A 19928-nucleotide genomic window follows, 5' to 3' on the forward strand; every position below is an offset into this window, starting at 1 on the left:
CTTGTAAGGTTTTACGACGAAAACCCTCAGCGCATACCTCCTTTTCGGTTTATAGGAGTCAGCATGAAATCTTGCTATCTCTGTGACAGATTTCTTGCTAATCACCCACTTTCTTTCTCAACTTCCGCTTGTCATCAAAAGCTCTATTCCACATGGGCTCCTCCTTCTACAGGAAACAAAAGAATCTTCACCTCATACAAATTAATTATAAGGAATCTTATCAATACCATGGAAGCTGCAATCAAGCAAGATATAAACCGGCGACTGCAAATTCCACACAAAGTTGCACCACCTGATTCGTCCGCTGGAGTATCGCTCACCGGTATAACTGAATCCACCTCCGTTCCCGTTATGTCTGGGGCATTGGTCAAATCTCGAACTTGCAAACGATCAATCCTGCAGGAGGACTGCACATCTCGAAACTGTTACGGTGAACAAGTGGATGAATCTGAGTCGTTATTTTCCTTCTCGGGAGCATCCCACTCCATTCCACAAGCAGAAACATCCGATCTCGACGACAAAAATCAAATTTCCTCCCACTGTGGCATTTTTCTAAAGACTTCTTCACCTGTGGGCAAGCTTATGAGTATAGTCCTCCATTTCGAGAGGGCAGACAATTCATTGAAGCAGGAAATCGTTCGAGTTGCGGAAATTCTTGACGCTGCTGATCAGCAGCCTTCATGGGAAATGTTGATTGATATTCTCAAATTGCGGGGTCCTTGCCGTGTCAATTTCGATGTCGAAAAGGATTTATTGGTAGTCGAGAACCACATTGCTATTGGAGATCGGCGGCAACTTTTAGCATGCCTGCAATACTTATGTAACTTAGGTAAGGTCAATGGGCACGGCTTGGTGTACGATCGGAACACGATTGAGCACGCTGGCAGTTCTTCGCTTGCTGGCGCGGCAGAACACAGGGCCGCTGATAGCGGCGTGAGACTTCTCCGGACATTGTAGTCGCGAAATTCCGAATTTGCAAAAGTGATAATTCGGAGTCTTTTATGGAGATAAGAGAATATGGAATAAGAATTGGATGAAATTGATGGGATCAGATGCTAGATAAAGGACGCGCAATATTGGCTGAGATGTAGTTTATTTGTATGACGGGCCATTCAATCTAATTGCGGGCCACTGCGTTCTCATAGAGCAGAAGGTCCAAATCCAATTGTAACATTTCATTCAATTAATTTAGAGTGTGACCAAGTCAACCCTGCCTCTTGGAAAAGGGTTTTGCCAGAGATCAACCTGAAGAAAAATTACCCATGGCTAGCCAGACGGGCTTCAGTTTTAGGCAACAAAGCCCCTTCAGTTGGCGCCTAAAATGCCCGCCGAGCCTCAGGTATATTGACTCCCTATTTAAGACACCTACCTCTATCCAATAAATTTATAACTTTAGCCGCGGTATGAAGTGGTGGGTACGCCAATCTGAAACTCCTCAGCGTGGTTTGTTATCCTTCCTGGCTAGGTGAGGTCTACGGCCAATGATGAGCATTATTTAACCGCCCAGCGGAGGAAAATGCAGGGGCAAAGATTTGCGCCACAGAGAGGTAGGAAGAATAGAAAAGTGAGGGAGTGGAGAACGACGAGGACTGACCGTTTGGGGTTGGGAGGAGCCATCGAGGGCGAGAGGTCACGCTCCCCGCCTCCCTAAACGTGTCGTCGTATCTTGCCCAGTACCTTCCCCTCTTTGCCTTCTTTTGGGGGCCAATGAAATGGTGTTAGATGACTCTGAATCATTGAATTGGTGGCCTCAATTCGCAATAACTGGGAACTATCTCATCTGCCGGATTTCCGCTTCCAAACAAAAGGGAATGTCGCCCTGATAGCGCGCGGGGTGTCTCCAAGCCTCCACAGACGAGGGTATGGGCATAGTTGATAAAGATGGCACTTTCTACGTGACATCCACCAAAGAGAGCCGCTGTTTCTTGAGTGTCGTGCTCCAGTACACCTGTAGAGACCCTTGCTCCTTCCAGGGAATTTCTGTGCAAACAGTCTCGTCACTTCCGACCAAGTAAGATTCTTGTTCTTCCCGGAGGTTCAATGCTAGTCTACGGCACGGGCCGATACAGCTGTAAATCGACAACATGCTTCTTTTGCTCATTCAATAGGCGGCGAGATTTGGATCAGCGGGAATGTGGTGTTAATTTTCCGTAATATCCACAAAACGGCCTCCAGAGTACTAATGCGTGCACCAAGGGATGTTAATCGTGTACATATGTTGCGAGGTACGAAGAGAATGTATATACCTTGTTATACGTCCGGATGTAATACACGTTACCGACTTGATATGCAGTTCGCCCACGGATTACTGAATACGATAATGACGCAGACTTAAGTCTGGAAAGCACTCAGGCTTGAATATACTTTCAATAACGGACTTAGCCCCAGATGCAGACAAAACTCTACCTCCACTCCTAGCGCCCCTCAACTCTCCATATATTCCTTGGAAACCTTCTCGGTGACGTGCTGGCGCTTCTCGGCGGAAACTTTCGCGGCCTCGGTGAGCCGAGTTTCCTCGGCCGCATTGGGAATTTTAAACGATTCTGGACCGTAGGATTTGCCGCGGCGTTCCCCTGAAGCCTTGCCCTGCTCCTGGAGGGGCCCTGCGTTTGATGCCGAAATACCAAGCTGGAAGCTGGTCTCCGCACGGGCTTTGCCGTCGCTATCCTTGTTCGATGCCATACTGGGGAAGCTTGGTAGGTATCTATATAAAATTAGACTTGCAAGATGGCCGAAAGGGGGAGGCATACGTCTTTCTATTAAGACCGAAGTAATGTGCTGGGTCTGGAAGTAGATGTGCTCACGGTAGACGCAAACACCCCGAGAACGCTTGAGATCGATGAAAACTCTGGTCTGTGAGTCTCCCTGGGAGATGAGTCTGCTTTTATAATGACCAGGCTGCCGTTCTTCTCGGATCACCGCACGGGCGTACTGTAAGCGCCTTTGCTCTTCCAGGCAGATTCAGGTCTCCAATTGGAGCTTGAATCGGATAAGTCCTTAGCGCCGCGGTCAAGTAGGCGCCGGGGCATAAAGGAATGCTCATCGCCTATCAAAGACTAACTGTTTAACATTTCGATATTTTAGGATTCCATGAGCGATGTACCAGAAAGCGCCGAGTTGCTGTCCTATTTACCACTCAGTTTGTGATATGTTGCGCAACGATTGTTTCAAGAGTTCCGCTAGATGCTAGAACGTGCAAGGGTGGCATCGGAAACAGCGATTGAGCCGAACAAAATCAAGTTTAGTGCCTTAACACCAAAGATTTGAGTAGGCGACAGCCACAACTCATAGGCTCTACAGGCGGTATCTTGAAATATCAAGGGAAAGGTTAGTTGTCTGAAATTTTGTTATATCCTTTCATGAAAGGATATGTACACCACCAATGTCTATGACCACCCTTATTCATCGGTATTTTCTGCCGTGATTCTGCCGTACGAAAAAGCTCCATGGGCCACGATTCATAGCACGCGGGGTGTACTAGCCTATTTTGGGAAGGCGTGGATGGGAGCGGTGAGCAACAGACTATTGCTGTGCCACTGTAGGGCCACCAGCGTTTAAGTATGTATTCTCATTGGTGGCTGCGTAGAAGAAGTGGAGCCGCATCAGCACGCACGGAAAGCCCAAAGTCTGTGCTCACCCCCTTTTAAGAGCGCCACGTCGTCCTCTTCAATCATCAATCATCTGGTGTATTTGCGTTCTTGTCCATTCCACCCACAGTTTCAGAGATGCGGACTCGCATGTGCTTCGACGATGTCGCGTGGGAACGGAGTGAGGCCATCCAAGACGCCTGGGTACACGAATTGTTCAAGGAAGAGACTTTGATGGCTATAGGTGAATTTATCCTGAAACATCGAAGAGGGGTGCCCATTGAGCTGTGTGATCCAAAAGCTGGGGCGTTCAATGTTTCATTCAGGATGAAGTTTGAGGACGGCGGTTCTGCAATCATTCGATTTCCCAAACCTGGTGCTACCATGTTTCCCGATGAGAAGGTGCGCAATGAAGTCGATATAATTAGGTATATTCAACAGCATACGACGATTCCCGTACCATTTGTCCTGCACTGGGGCACCAAAGAGGAAAATCCTCTCGGCCTTGGTCCATTTATCATCATGGAATACATTGACCATGTAATGGACCTGAGCGATGTCCTTAACACCCCTGGATTTACGGTTAAGGATCGTCCGATTCTCGACCCACACGTCGATGACGCCAAGCTTGAACTGCTATATGGGCAGTTTGCGGATATTTTGCTTCAGTTGTCCACGCTACGGCTGCCTAGGATAGGATCATTGGTCCAGGTTGACGATTTCACTTGGGAGGTGGCGCAAAGACCACTATCTTATAACGCGAACGAACTCGTCCGTCTAGGGACTCTACCACGCTTGAAGTTGCCAAGGGTGAACGAAACTTTTCAATCAGCGTCATCCTACTTCAATACACTAGCAGATCTCCACCTCGAGCATCTCACACACCAACAGAACGATGCCGTCGATTCCGCGGATGACTGTCGACGAAGGTATATTGCAAGATTGTTGTTCCGTAAGCTCGCTAAGGAGGGTCGATTCACGACTTCTTCCACGAATCTCGGGCCGTTTAACATCTGGTGTGACGATCTTCGGCCCTCCAACGTCTTGGTCGACGAACACCTTCAAATCGTAGGGGTTGTGGACTGGGAATTCACTTACGCTGCACCAGTGGAGTTCTCTCACGCCCCCCCGTGGTGGCTGCTTCTTGAGCAACCAGAATATTGGCCGGATGGGATGGAGGCGTGGATAAAGGTGTATGAGTCACGCCTTCAGACGTTCTTGAAGGTGCTACGCGAGCGGGAGGACGTGGCCATAGACCGCGGCAGACTGAAAGATAAACAAAGGCTTTCCAGGCCAATGCAACAAAGCTGGGAGAGCGGTGATTTTTGGGTCACCTACGCGGCGAGGAAAAACTTCGCGTTCGACGCTGTGTTCTGGAAAAAGCTTGATGGCCGATTTTTTGGACCCGGAACGAGTACCGAAGACGACCGTTGGAAAGAACGGATAGATCTTCTTACTGAAGACGAAAGAGCAAGCATGGAAAAGGTAGTCGAGATGAAACTGGAAGAGACGATAACGAGGGTTTTAGCCTGGGAGCCTGATGAGGTGGACCTGAAGATCTTGAGCTAGTACTTGAGATAGGAGTACAAGAAAGGGCACGGTTTTGAGGAGGCCATCTTCTTTCATTCATATTCGCTACCTATGTTAATTACTTTCGAACCCTGTTTAGGAATGGGAGTCACGAATTCACGCACTGGGCCTTCGCATCCGATGCCTGAAGCTTGGGATTATTATTACAAGCCCTTGGAAAGTAGCTCTTTTAATTGCTGAAGTAGGTGCTTTGTATTGACACGTTATAACTTGTCACGTTCTGATATGGGGTTGAATTCCCTTATACCCTACCGCAGATAGCAAACAAACACCGGCTATTTCTTTCTCTGTGATCCAGGGCGGCCACTCATAATTTTTCTATCGTTATCCCCGCACGTCCGGATGTGGGACAGCAAAGGAAGACCTAAGGCGTCATTCTCTGGTTTGAAGGACGTTGAAGGGGATGCCCTGGAATTCATCAACTTTGTGACCCGTTTCGAATTTCCACATACCTATGATGGAGTGATATCTGGCACGGTGGCCTAAATTCTTTTGTTATATGTTTCATTTTGCAACACACAACGGTGACGAGTGGAAACGAATGCAATCTTCATTTTCGACCCCTATATCAGAATTCGCCTTCTAAAGCATCAACCAGCCTGGATTAACTAGACGCGCTACGATTCCGCATCCATGGTGCTCGAAGGGTATTTTGTTTGAGACAGTTGTGCGGCCATAGCTTATCAAGAATTGAAATGATACCGCAAAACCAATATTTTCGTTAATTTTTTCTCATTGTTGGCCGGGGCCTCTCTACATTATTCGTCTGATTTGCCTACAAGACTACCTGACAAAACTAAAATTTCCTCGAAAGGCTGGCTTATGCACCCGATTTTGAATGCAAGTCATATTCAGAAGAGACACGATCTTGAAAATGCAGAAAGTCATCGAGTCCATCATCTCCACAACCCACGATGCTGGGATGAGATGGAGTTCGAGACCACGATGACTGAGGTTTGTCTATTCGTCGAGCCCAAGCAATGAATCCAGCCTAAGGTTCCCTAGCGGTGGGGCTATTAAATATAGTGGAACACGACCTGCCCACGTTTTCCCCTGATGTTCTACGATTGAAGATTCATGGACCTTTACGATTGTCCTGTGATTGGTCCTCCGCGGAATTTCAAAGATACGACACCTGGCTTGACTTTAAATCTGGATATCACCCTTATGAGGGACATGGTACTCAGCTACATGCAAAACCCGTGGTTAATAATGCTTGCCGTGGTACCAGCAAATGTCGACATTGCGACGCAGGAGATCACTGAAATCCCTAGAGACAGGATCCGGGGGGAATGAGGACTCTGCGGACCCTGCATTGAACTTGTCGAAGGGAATCAAGAGTCTCAAGAATTAGGCTGGGTGGTAAATAGAAACCTCGGCCAGAAGAACCTTCAAGACCCATCAAAGAAAACCGTGACATTGAGGAAGAGTTATTTCACACTCCATTTTCTTGAATATCACAAGCGAAAACTATTGCATTGAAGAGTTGAGAGTACGATTTTAGTGTCAACCTTTGCAAGGTCTCCCGATGTCTTGCAATGGTGGGTAGTATCTCGACGCGTAGATGCACAGATTCCGGAAGATCTCCTTCCTCACGTCATACTTCAGTTTCAGGTGACAGGTTTAATGATTGCAGTGGTACACATACATTTAAGTACAGTGTTACATATAGTTGTGTACAAGGAGTGGCCCGCGCGGCAGCACAGAAGACGACTTCGAAAACAGATTACCCCTTGGACACACAGACTTTGTTTCTCGGCCCGTATCCGAGTATACGCTAGTCTGTATAAGGAAAGGCTGTACATAATCGTTTCCTAAGAATAGACACATTAAGAAACTAGAACGAGGGAATAACGTAAAATACTGTATATTACGCATATTGTCTATACACCGCGACCTTGATGGAGCCCCTCTCCATTCCACTCTCATTCCTACCTAACATCTATTCTTCCACAAAGACTTTTACATACCTCCAGATCCGCGAGAATCATATAAACATTATGGCACCAAGACCATCCTCGTCAAGGTACATGCCGAGCCTTACTGTAGCGCAGGATCAATCATTGTGCTACCCGCATTGAATTGAGAGCCGTTGTAGAAGGGTCCATGTTTGGTGTTGCAAGCTCCAGTACATTTGCGCAATGTGTACAGTACTTTACTGTAAAGAACTTGATTGGAATTCTGTTTTCGACCAACCTTGTGTACCTCGGCCGTTGGTTTCCACCACACCATAATGATTTGAAAGATCTCCAAGAATTCCGAGTTGGCCAGTTCCAGTGGTAAGCAGACCCCGCAGGACCGCTTTACAGATGCAGTGAAAGAATTCAGCAACTACCACCGGGTTGGATGTGGCTACAGTATCACGGATCCCGGCGTGTGCTCTGGCCGGGATATCTCCAGGGAATTCTACGCCCGCCAGAGTGAGAACCAGGGGATTCCGTAAGTCCGAGGGGTTAATGGTAATCCAAAAGGCGGGCATTCCGTATCGAATGATTAATCCTCGAATCTCAGAGCGCATCTTCAGCTTCTGGGAGAAAGATCCAGGAACATGCATACCAACAGTAACAATGTGTTGTTGAAGGCGCCGAATGACCGGGTCGTCGACGCTTTGGCCAGCAGCGATGGCTTCCGCGGCTTTTTGTAGTTGGTCCACTGTGAGGGAGGCGATGTCATGTTCAGCAGACCACCAATACCGCCGCTTAACCAAGAACGCATTGCCCAGTGACGACCTCCGAAGCTGCAACTTGTCGAATAACAAATACATAAAAGTCTTGTGCTGGGCGAACCTATAATTGTTAGCTAAGGCGAAAAATACAGCGCCAAATCCGTTCACCTTCTGCTGTGATGATTTAATGCCCACTCAGCAAGAGAACTCAACGACACCGGGATGGCACGGTCTTCCAAATGGCCTCCAACACCCTCCGGGAATAAGGTGGGGAAGGCGGCGGTAAAGTAATGAGGATCCGACCACTGATCCATTAATGCCACCTGAGCACGGGTTGTATAAGAAATTGCTGGAGTCCGTTGGCCGGCAATGGAACGGCTGTATACGGCAGCAGGACTGTCTATGTCGCATTGTTCGGCTAGGCGCGATCTGCTGGTGACCACGTCGAGCAAGGTGTCCAGCATGCACACGTCTGGGTTCTGGCGTTCTCCGTTGATGTCTGTGGAAACGGAGCCAGTCAGGAAGTGTGTACCGTCAGTAGGGTCAAAGCGTTGATCCTGTGCCGCTTCGTCTTGTGCTGCTTGGAGATCATTCTCATAATTACCCTGCGCCAAGTTCACCGTGTATCCTTCACGTTCACGGTGGTCTGGCTCGTCAAGGGGGATAATATTATGCCGTAGCTCTGGGGGGATGAATTCATCGCCCCAGTTATCCATCAGCGGTTGGTTAATGGTTTACCCAAGATACAGACGATTATGGCGAACAAGATATTGCAAAGCCGTTAGTACCTTGTGTTTCCGAATAACCAGATACGGTCTCAGGTCAGCGTCTGATGGGGGGCGATTTCCTACCCAGAAAACTTTGGTGAGGTTGTCCAACCTCAATTCCGGACTCGGCAGGATCCGAAGCAGCGGACCTGGGTCCTGTGGGATGACAATGAAGTGACCTCGCAGCGCGCGGTGGTTGATTGAGGACAGGCGGCCGCCTGGACGCAACTTCACAATGAGACCTAGCGGATGACATCTTGCGATGGCATACTCCTCAGTTAAGGTGAGATCCTCTAGGGGAGATGGGTAATTCTGGCAGAGAGTAACATTGACCAGATTTTTGGCGGAGAACTTGGGGATGGCGGCGCGACCGAGGGCTCTGTGACAGGGAGAGCACAGACTCCACGATTGTTCATGCCGGCCGCAGTGATCGAGAACACCACTTAGGGGAAGTAAGAAAGGATCCTCGTCATCCATGTGGTGTAGATCAGCAAATGGAACAAATCTACCGCAAGAACTACACACGGACGCTTTCGAAGCGGTCGAAATCTCTTCCTCCTATCTGGAAACGGATTCCCGTATATCAGAGGTCGAGATATCTGGGGGGAATGATTGGGAAGCAACCGCATGACGGTGGTGCTCATCACACAAAAACCCGATGGCCTGTCTTAAAGCGTCGTGGGGCACCTGTGCTTGAAGTATTCTTTGGCTGGTGTCGTCCGGTCGTTGAACTGGCAAAGAGCGGGGTCTTCGGCGTGGACGAGGTACACTGGGAGTAGAATAGCCGTCTTGGTGGGCAGCAGGGAACACCGAAGAAGAGAGCCTTTCCTGAATGGTGGCGAGCCGGTGGTGATTTCGTTTCCACTGGCGACAACGATCGCACGTTCTAAATCGGGGATGCTGCCAGGGTCGGGCGCAATTCGAACAGAGCGTACGTTGTGTAGGTAAGAGCAAGTCCGAGGAAGGCTGCGGATATTGTATTGTAGGGTGAGACACTGATGTCTCGCCAGCAGTAAGCAAACGATGACGGTGTCTCTGCCGGTAGGCGTTATGACGGCAGGCGAGACATGTTTTATATAAAGGCGTCTGCGTAGGTCGCGAGCAGCAAGAGCATAGCAAGGAATTCGTAGGAGGGTCTATAAGAGTAGCATTGACGAGTATTAAACTAGAAGGCTATGTTGTACCGTACAACTAGCGGCGCAGCAGACTGAGTAGATCGCTCGGGAGCTACATGGAATGGCCTGGGTCGGAACCTCGTTAAAGCGAAGCTACGGGCAACTCTGATCTGGACAGCCTGTGGCCTCTTCCAAGCGGGATGCACTGTCTGGCGACGACCCTCGACGGACTCGTTAAGGCACAGCCACGGGTGTTTAAGAGGGCTGCAAAGCCAGGGACACAAGCTTGGTTAGTGAAGGACAGCGAGGGTATCCTGCAAGGCCAATGGGGATACTCCTAGCTGCCTTTGCGAGACACGGTCGGCTGGCAGAGAGAGATCTCGGCTGGTAACGCGAAGCAGGGAGATTTCTCCTTGTGGGGCGTGGCACATAATGGCAGTGACGGACGAGTCGAGAGGACCCGACGAGACTGTCTATGTGGCCCGAGAGGACGGACGCGCGTGTCGGTGTGCAAACGGACAGAAACAGCTACCTCACTCGCACTGAGGACCTGAAATTAACCAGCCAAAGTGGTGTCGTCCTAGTGGGGCAGGTCCGACCTGTCTTACTATCTCACTCGCACTGAGAACCTGCGGCTGGGCGATGGATGCGATGTCGTTCTAGCTGAAATGCTGATGATGCATGCTTAAGGAGCAAACCTGGAGACACCTGGGGTGAGAGGTTTTTGCCGGGGCCTCAATATCTGGAGGGCGTCCATCGAAAGATGTGCGTGCCGAAAACCAGGGCAGTGGCCTGAACAAGCGGGCCTGGTGAGGCTGCTTTACATCAGTTCCGAGAACTCGTTAAGGCTTTGCCACGGGCACTCTTGGCTGTGTAGTCATGTCTCTTGGCCATCACCATGGAAGAGGTAGAGCGGCAGTTACTCGCAACGAAGTCTTGGAAGGCGCCAGGCGATGATGGCCTACCAGCCATGGTGTGGAAGATGACCTGGCCCACGGTCAAACACCGGGTCCTCGATCTCTTCCAGGCGTCACTGGAAGAAGGCACGCTGCCGAAACAGTGGAGACACGCAAAGATCATCCCGCTGAGGAAACCGAACAAGGAAGACTACACCATTGCCAAAGCATGGAGGCCGATCTCACTGCTCGCCACGTTAGGCAGGATCCTAGAATCGGTGGTAGCAGAAAGAATCTCGTACGCAGTGGAGACCCACGGCCTGCTCCCGACCAGCCACTTCGGGGCCCGAAAGCAGCGGTCCGCGGAGCAGGCACTCTTACTCCTACAGGAGCAAATCTACGCAGCATGGCGAGGGCGACGGGTGCTGAGTCTGATCAGCTTCGATGTCAAAGGGGCCTACAATGGGGTCTGTAAGAAACGGCTGATCCAGAGGATGAAAGCGCGAGGTATACCGGAGGCTCTGCTTCGGTGGGTCGAGGCGTTCTGCTCGGGACGAACGGCGGCCATCCAGATCAATGGGCAACTGTCGGGGATTCAGGACCTGCCACAGCCTGGACTGCCTCAGGGCTCGCCCCTGTCTCCGATCCTATTTCTCTTCTTCAACGCCGACCTCGTGCAGAGACCGCTTGACAGCCAAGGAGGAGCAATTGCCTTCGTGGATGACTTCACCGCGTGGGTGACAGGGCCAACCGTGCAGAGTAATCGGGAAGGTATTACAACCGTCATCAATGAAGCGCTCGACTGGGAGAAGAGGAGCGGAGCAACTTTTGAAGCAGACAAAACGGCGATTATACATTTCGCACCCAAGGCTCGCAAAGTGGATCAAGAGCCGTTCACGGTCAAGGGACAGACGGTCGAGCCTAAGAACAAGGTCAAAATCCTGGGGGTCCTGATGGACACGCGACTGAAGTACTGTACAAGGAAGACGAATTAGAGACAATCGACCCAAGACCACTGCCACCATGGCGAGCCGAGCCCTTCGCAGAGATTGAGGTCGAGCCAGACCGGGAGACAGCTAGAGAACGTGCCGAAGTAGTGCGAGCCACATCCGACTTAGTCGTCTACTCGGACGCCTCTGGACGTGACGGTCACCTGGGAGCCGCCGTTGTGGCGCTTAACGACAACCTCGAGGTCATAGAATCGCAGCAGGTCCAGGTGGGACCAATGGACCGGTGGTCGGTCCACGTAGCGGAATTAATAGGCATTTTTCAAGCAATCAGCACGGTGTTTAAGATCGCCCACGCCCGTCCCAGGCCCAGCGGAGGAACAACCACAGCCACGATGCTCTGCGACAGCAAATCTGCCCTGCAAGCAACCCGAAACCCCGGGAACAAATCAGGACAACGAATCATCCACGCAATCCTCCAGGCAGCGACAGAGGTTCAAGCGGAGGGGGTTGCGCTCCGCTTGCAATGGCTGCCGGGGCACTGTGAGAATGCGGGAAACGACGCAGCAGATCGGCTAGCTAAGGGAGCCGCACACCCAGGGAAAACACACCCCTTCCGCCCTCTGCTCACGAGGAAGAAAGCATTGATCCGAGACAAGATTTCCGCTCAGTGGGCGCACGAATGGAAGTCCACCCCGAAAGGCAGCCACCTGCGAAAAATCGACAACACACTACCGGCCATATACACCAGGAAATTGTATGGTAGTCTGCCTAGAAACAGGGCGTACCTGCTCACGCAGCTGCGTACTGGCCACAATTGGTTGTCCACCTACGCTAAGGCACACCAATTCCGCGACGACGATCACTGCGCTTGCGGCGCGCAAGAAACGGTCACTCATGTGCTGGTGGATTGTCCGAGATTGAGGGAACTAAGAAGGGAGCTGAGGAAAGAAGTTGGAGACGCATTCAATTGCATATCGAGCCTGCTGGGGGGTTCAACGGAAGGTAGGAAAGGTAAACCAGACACCGTCTCGCGGACCAGGACGGTCAACGCCGTCTTGGACTTCGCAGAGGCGTCACAGCGATTCCGCAGTCGCGCGCCACGAGGGCAGCCTAACAACGGGAACGGCAATTAGGCCACGGCAGGCCTTGACGAGGCTCTAAGTTCGTTTTCAGGAAGTAGAACACTCGACATGTACGTACACGGAGATATATAGTTGTTGTATCCTGTATATCGCTTTTCTTTGCGAGGGGTCAGGGTAAATGATATCAACCAACCAACCAACCGACTGTACAAGGAGCATATTGCAAGAGCAGCATCCAAGGGCTTGGAGGCTGCGATGGAGCTACAACGGCTTCGTGGCCTCTCCCCAGCGACCGCAAGGCAGCTCTTCACAGCGACCGTGGCTCCAGTAGTGGACTACGCGTCGAATGTTTGGATGCATGCATTCAAGAATAAGAACATCGGACCGATCAACCGAGTGCAAAGGGTAGGAGCACAAGCAATTGTGGGGACATTCCTCACAGTTGCGACCAGCGTAGCGGAGGCCGAGGCTGACATTGCAACAGCACAACACCGATTCTGGAGACGAGCCGTGAAGATGTGGGCAGACCTCCACACACTCCCAGAAACCAATCCTCTTCGCAGAAACACAGATCGGATCCGGAAGTTCAGGAGATACCACCGCTCGCCACTATATCAAGTAGCGGACGCGCTGAAAAACATCGCGATGGAATCACTAGAAACCATCAACCCGTTTACACTGGCCCCATGGGAAGCACGCGTACGGACTGATGAGTCCATTTCTAAGGGATTAATTGCACCAGGCGGGTCAATGCAGATCGCGGTCAGCAGCTCGGCGCGGAATGAGCTGGTGGGGTTTGGAGTGGCGATCGAGAAATAACCACCTCGCTATCGGAAAGTGAGACTGAAGACCTTGTCTGTCACGTTGGGCGCGGGAACAGAGCAAAACCCATTCTCCGCGGAGCTGGCGGCAATGGCGCATACACTGAAGACACTCGTGGGATTGAAAGTCTTCAGGATCACACTGATCACGAGCAACAAAGCGGCGGCTCTCACGTTGACGAACCCTCGACAACAGTCGGGCCAGGAATTTGTCTGTCAAATCTACAAGTTTATGGGACGACTGCAGAGGCATGGAAATCATATCAGCATCCGATGGATCCCCACCAGCGAGGACAACAAACTGCTAGGTCTCGCGAAAGATCAAGCTAGAGCAGCGACGCAAGAAGATGCTATCCTGCAAAGACAGGTCCCCAAAATGAAATCGACGACTCTAAAGATTGCGCGTGCCCAAGCAATCCCCAGCAGTAACCTCCCCGAGAGCATCGGCAAACATTCCAGACGAGTGGATAAAGCCCTTCCGGGAAAACACACGCGACAGCTGTATGACCGATTATCGTGGAAAGAGGCGAGCGTGCTGGCCCAGCTCCGCACGGGTATGGCAAGACTCAATGGATATATCTTTCGAATCAATGCCGCCGAGACAGATCAATGTGCATGTGGACAAGCAAAAGAGACGGTGGACCACTTTCTCTTTCGATGTCGGAAGTGGACCGCGCACCGGACGGAAATGCTGCAATATACCCACACTCACCGAAGTAATATCTCCTTCTTCTTGGGTGGAAAATCGCCCTCCGATGACCAGAAGTGGACGCCCAATTTGGATGCAGTGCGAGCCTCAGTACGGTTTGCCATCGCTACGGGCCGACTTGAGGCCACTTAACCTTGCCGACGAACCGACAAAATAACCCCTCTTACTAACCCCAAGCCAACCCCTTGTGACAGACGGTAGACGCGCTTCAACTGCCGAAGATAGGATGTTGAACACTTGGAGAAGCGCCTTCAAGCCAGTCTACTAACCAATACTAACCCACAGGGTCCTGCTATGAGATTGGAAATTGAAATGGCAAATACGGAAAGAAATACAGTATGGGCTCCGAGGAGACACGGCTTATACCCAAACATGCATGTACTGGTAGATTAGTGATAGTTGCCCTTTCGGCTCAGCCGCCGTGCGTTAATGAATTGTGTGTGTGTGTGTGTGTGTGTATAGAAAACAGGAGGATACTACAGAAGTCTGAAGCTGAGCCTCCACTAGCAACCATCCCTTGTACAGTTATTCTCGAAATTCCGTTGACCAGTACACACTGAGACTACACTTCCACGCAACTCTTGTCCACAAAGTTCATCGCAGCCGCAAACCGATAATCTACGCTTGGTCAGCCCACAGTTTGGATACATTTAGGCTAGATTGTCCCCACCTGTAAAAAACTCCACTTTGTTCATTGAGTCAGCGAACTGTGCAAAGACAGTTTTCACTCTCTGATCCGCCTCTCTCCTTTCCAGTGATGCTTCTTTTTCAACCCGATCGCCCAAATATTTGGCTTGCCGAAAAGCCTTAACGATTTCCCCGCGAGCTTGTAAGGTGTTTTTGGCCGAGTTCCAGTCCGCGGTCTTCAAGATCGCTTTGGAAAAACGCCAGTTCTCCTTCAACCTTCTTAAGATGGACCAGGATTCAAAAGGCGACTAAAAGTCAAGTGCACTTATCCAGTCTGTGATATTTTAGATGAGAATATACCTGTCAGGAGCAATTTCGACGAACCGTGTCTGGTGTAAGGGGGCGGGTCAATGGGACATTCCGCAGCATGAGACATGATGCTTCCTAAGCAGGTGGTATACCAGAATCCGTAGCAACCGAAACCTTCGTACAAGTGTTCTTTCTGACGGAGCCACCTTGGCCGACAGGGAGCACAGATTAGACTTGGTGGTTTTCGCGGTGACTCCCAGAACCAGCGTTTCGCTACGCTTAGAGAACCAGGCGAGGGGCGAATATTTAAAACTTGATCCGAGTCATGCCTCTATGGGAGCTTTATTCATGCACGTATCCCGTTGCTTCTTGACGCCTGAGTGTTACAGTGGTTGGTTGGTTGGTTGATATCATTTACCCTGACCTCTCGCAATGCAAAGCGATATGCAGGCTACCTCAACTATATATACCTCCGCGTACGTACATGTAGAGTGTTCCACTTCCTGAAAACGAACTTAGAGCCTCGTCAAGGCCTGCCGTGGCCTAATTGCCGTTTCCGTTGTTAGGCTGCCCTCGTGGCGCGCGACTGCGGAATCGCTGTGACGCCTCTGCGAAGTCCAAGACAGCATTGACTGTCCTGGACCGCGAGACGGTGTCTGGTTTACCTTTCCTACCTTCAGCTGAACCTCCCAGCAGGTTCGATATGCAACTGAATGCGTCCCCAACTTCTTTCCTCAGCTCCCGTCTCAGTTCCCTCAAATTCGGACAGTCTACCAGCACATGAGTGACTGTTTCTTGCGCGCCGCAAACGCAGAGATCATCGTCGCGAAATTTGTGCGCCTTAGCGTATGTGGATAACCAGTTGTGGCCAGTACGCAGCTGCGTGAGCAGGTACGCCCGGTTCCTCGGCAGACTGCCATACAGTTTCCTCGTGTATGTGGCCGGCAGTGCGTTGTCGATTTTTCGCAGATGGCTACCTTTGGGGGTAGACTTCCATTCGTGCGCCCACTGAGCGGAAATCTTGCTTTGGATCAATGCTTTCTTCCTCGTGAGCAGAGGGCGAAAGGGGTGTGTTTTCCCTGGGTGCGCGGCATCCTTCGCTAGTCGATCTGCTGCGTCGTTTCCCGCATTCTCACAGTGCCCCGGAAGCCATTGCAAGCGGAGCGCAATTCCTTCCGCTTGAACCTCTGTCGCTGCCTGGAGGATTGCGTGAATGATTCGTTGTCCTGATTTGTTCCCGGGGTTTCGGGTTGCTTGCAGGGCGGATTTGCTGTCGCAGAGAATCGTGGCTGTGGTCGTTCCTCCGCTTGGCCTGGGACGGCCGTGAGCGATCTTAAACACCGTGCTGATTGCTTGGAAAATGCCTATTAATTCCGCTACGTGGACTGACCATCGGTCCATTGGCCCCACCTGGACCTGTTGCGATTCTATGACCTCGAGGTTGTCGTTGAGCGCTACGACGGCAGCTCCCAGGTGACCGTCTCGTCCAGAAGCGTCCGAGTAGACGACCAAGTCGGATGTGGCCCGTACTGCTTCGGCACGTTCTCTCGCTGTCTCTCGGTCCGGTTCGACCTCAATCTCAGTGAAGGACTCGGCTCGCCACGGTGGCAGTGGTCTTGGGTCAATCGTCTCTAGTTCGTCTAACCTTTCCAGGTCCATCGTCTTCAACGCTTCCGCCAGCGGGAAGCGAGCATACGATGGGACGTTGTTCCGCCGTTTCTGGGCTCGTACCAGCGCGTTCCAGATGGGGTGGCTCCGAGGTAGTGTGTGGAGCCTTGCGATGGTGTTTTGAGCTCGTTGGCGGAGACGGAGGTGGGTGGGGAGGACGTAGGCCTCGACCTCCAGGGTTGTGGTGGCTACCGTCCTGAACGCTGACAAGATGCGAATCAATGCGGTCCTTTGGACCGTGTTTAGGTTGCGGAGGTGGGTTTTATCCCGGAGTGGGTTGTGCCAGACTGTCGACGCGTAGTCTACGACCGGCGTCACGCAGGCCTGGTAGATTTGCCGCATCTGTTCCGGCCGCAGGTGCCGTAACCCGCTTAGTGCGATAGTCACTTTGGTTGCTCGTTTTATAGCCTGCTGGACGTGCTCTTTCCACCGAAGCTCCTGGTCAAAGATCACTCCTAGCAGCTTAGCTTTAGGCGAGGCTTCGACAACCATACCACCCATGACTACCTGCCCCTGGAGCTGTTCACCTCTTTTCCTAGTGAGGTGGATAAGTTCGGTCTTCTCCGCTGCAAAGCAGGATCCTGTTCGTCGGGCCCATGCTTCGATACGTGGGATGTCTTCCGATTGGATCTTGGCTATGTTTTCCTCGGCCGAACGGCCTACCCGCCATCGGAAGTAGTCGTCGATGAAGGCTGATGCGCCCCCGCGAAAGGTGACAGGTTGGTCGACCAGGTCGGAGTTGAAAAACGCGAACAGAATCGGGGAGAGAGGCGAGCCTTGTGCTAATCCCGCATTCGCCAGTGGGGTCACCTCTGTGCGGAAGTCGTCGAATCCTATACTCGCGTGGCGATCGCTCATGAAGCTTGCGATCCACCTGCGCGCTATTGCTGGGATCCCCTTTACCCGGAGGCGGACATCTAGGCTCACTTTATTGACCCCGTTGAAGGCACCCTTCAGGTCCAAAGCGATGAGGGTCACTACCTTATATTTAAGCCACGCGCGGTCGATTGCGCTAGCAAGGACTAGCAGGGCTTGCTCGGTTGTCCTGCCCGGTCGTCCTCCGAATTGCGTGTCTGGTAGCAAACCGTGCTTTTCGGCGAAGTACGATAGTCGTCGAGCCATAACCGCTTCGAGTAACTTGCCCAACGTGTTAAGGAGTGAAATCGGGCGGTAGGCTCCGGGAATCGAGTAGTCCGATTTTCCGGGTTTCCGTAGCACCGCGATCTTCGCGCTCCTCCAACGCTTTGGGTGATATCCCAGGTTGATAGACGCAGTGAAAATTCCAGTGATGATCTCTTTCAGGGGCTTCCAAAGGTATTTCCATACGAGCGTCGGCAAGCCATCCTCGCCAGGGGCTGTGGAGCCTTTTGCGGTTTTAAGAGACCGTTGAATCTCTAACGCGGTGATCGGTTGCCACGGTAGTTCCAGAGGTAGATGGCTTAGCGGATCCTCGTGGGGTTCGTCCATCTCGGGGAAGAAAGCGTCCAGGAAGGCCTGCGCTTTGCCTTCGTTCTTCGTGATCTCATTTGCGTCGACATGTAAGGCTGGGACACAGCCCCAGGTCTCTCTCGGTTTCATGTATGTAGCCGCTTTCCAGAGCTTCCCCTCACCGGCTTTGTCCAGGAACTGCTTCCAATGCGCTGCCTTAGCTTTCTCGATAGTTCGGGTCCATACACGTCGTTTCTGTTGCATCTCTTGGAAGAGAGTCGCCGAACGTGCATGGTCTCGCCCAAGCTCCGCGCAGCTCTCTTGCCACCTCCGGCGTAAGCGATTAACTTCAGTCTGCTGGATTTTGAGTTCTGGCGTGAACCAGCGTTTAGAGTATGGTGTTGGTCGGAGGTCAGGGGTGTGTTTGTCCACTGCCGCTGCGGTCGCTTCCGTGAGCTTATTAACCATCGCATCCAGCGCTGGTCTCGTTTTGATCTCTGTCCATGCGCCAACCAGCAGGAGCACTTCGGTCCCAATCTTGCCCCAATCCGCTCGTTCGTACGCTTTCTTCGCTTTGGCGGTGGGTTTGCGCTGGGCTCTTAGGCTCCATTCCGAGTATGTGGCACGGTGGTCCGAACCATAGTTATCGTGGTACAGATGACATTTGATGAGCAGATCTGGCCGGTTCGTTACAGTCTGGTCAATGGTGGAGTTTTTCCCTGGGTCGCTGAGAGACCAGAATGTTGCTGTTCCTCGGGGGAGACAGCCATGTAGGCCATTGGCCTGGAAGAAGTTGATTAGCTCGCTTGCGTCCTCTATGAACTGCGGTTGGATGTGATTGCCACCCCAGGTCGGGTGGTGGCGGTTAAAGTCACCCGAGAGGATCACGCTCGCTGGCTTTGGATCGTCTCGGAGAGCGGTGGTTATTGTGTTCTGGATTGCTGCGAGTGCTGGTTCCGCTGACGCCCCGTTAGGCGTGAACAGCGGTACGGGTGGGATGTAAACTGAAAAGATGATTATTTGAGAGTCTGCTGTCCATATCTTGATTGCGGTAAGGTCTGCATGGTCGCAGGTGATCTGCCGATGTGAGGAGGTCGAGATACTTCGGTTAACATAGATCAGGCTACGATACCGAACTGCGTCGGTTTCGATAGTCGGTCGGTACAGCCGCCAGGCGCTATGGTTGACGTGCGTTTGATAGGTGGTGATAGATGGTTCTTGGATCAAGAGTATATCCAGGTTCTGGCTCTGGTGGTCGTTGATGAGGGCTTCCATCCGCGGCCCTGATTTCATGATGTTCAACTGTAATACGCGTAAATTGGTCCCTAACATTGAGAGGGGTTGGATGTCGCGGGGGTCGGACACTGACGGTCACCAGTCTGGTGTTCCCCACTGCAGTCGAGGCATCGTGGCCGCACGCCAGGTGGGCAATGCTCACGGAGGTGGTGGCCGGCGCAGTGGCCGCAGCGTGGGGTTTCCCTGCACGACCACGCCAGGTGTCCAAACCGTTGGCACCGGAAGCATCTCTTCTTCTTGATCTCACGTCGTTCCACGCTATCGATATATCTTTGGCCAACTAGTAGTCCGCGTTCCAGGATCCGCTCTGCCCCCTCTGCCGAGTCGAACCAGATTCCTAGGGACGCAAATTTCCCTAGTGGCTTATCTCTGGCTTTTAGCCATGCTAATTCTTCGATTTGGAAGCCCCGCTCGGTCA

The 19928-nt window shown here is 51.8% G+C and overlaps 4 protein-coding genes across 4 annotated transcripts; 2 read left to right on the plus strand and 2 right to left on the minus strand.

The window, feature by feature from the left end:
- Nucleotides 1-228: 228 nt before the first annotated feature.
- Nucleotides 229-957, plus strand: N7496_006106 (uncharacterized protein; the record flags this gene model as incomplete). The annotated part of the gene is made up of 1 exon (XM_056699035.1): nucleotides 229-957. One exon carries the CDS (start codon nucleotides 229-231, stop codon nucleotides 955-957), a length of 729 nt encoding a protein of 242 aa, XP_056554448.1.
- Nucleotides 958-2424: 1467 nt separating this feature from the next.
- Nucleotides 2425-2682, minus strand: N7496_006107 (uncharacterized protein; the record flags this gene model as incomplete). The annotated part of the gene is made up of 1 exon (XM_056699036.1): nucleotides 2425-2682. The coding sequence occupies one exon, from the start codon at nucleotides 2680-2682 to the stop codon at nucleotides 2425-2427; it is 258 nt and encodes an 85-aa protein (XP_056554449.1).
- A 1043-nt stretch (nucleotides 2683-3725) lies between these two features.
- Nucleotides 3726-5156, plus strand: N7496_006108 (phosphotransferase family protein; the record flags this gene model as incomplete). Its single annotated transcript, XM_056699037.1, has 1 exon — nucleotides 3726-5156. One exon carries the CDS (start codon nucleotides 3726-3728, stop codon nucleotides 5154-5156), a length of 1431 nt encoding a protein of 476 aa, XP_056554450.1.
- Nucleotides 5157-7332: 2176 nt separating this feature from the next.
- N7496_006109 (uncharacterized protein) lies at nucleotides 7333-9086 on the minus strand (the record flags this gene model as incomplete). The annotated part of the gene is made up of 3 exons (XM_056699038.1): nucleotides 7333-7963; nucleotides 8038-8524; nucleotides 8594-9086. The coding sequence occupies 3 exons, from the start codon at nucleotides 9084-9086 to the stop codon at nucleotides 7333-7335; spliced, it is 1611 nt and encodes a 536-aa protein (XP_056554451.1).
- Nucleotides 9087-19928: the final 10842 nt, after the last annotated feature.

This window comes from Penicillium cataractarum (assembly GCF_028827025.1).
Source record: "Penicillium cataractarum strain IBT 29864 chromosome Unknown utg000005l, whole genome shotgun sequence".
Classification (NCBI taxonomy): Eukaryota; Fungi; Ascomycota; class Eurotiomycetes; order Eurotiales; family Aspergillaceae; genus Penicillium; species Penicillium cataractarum.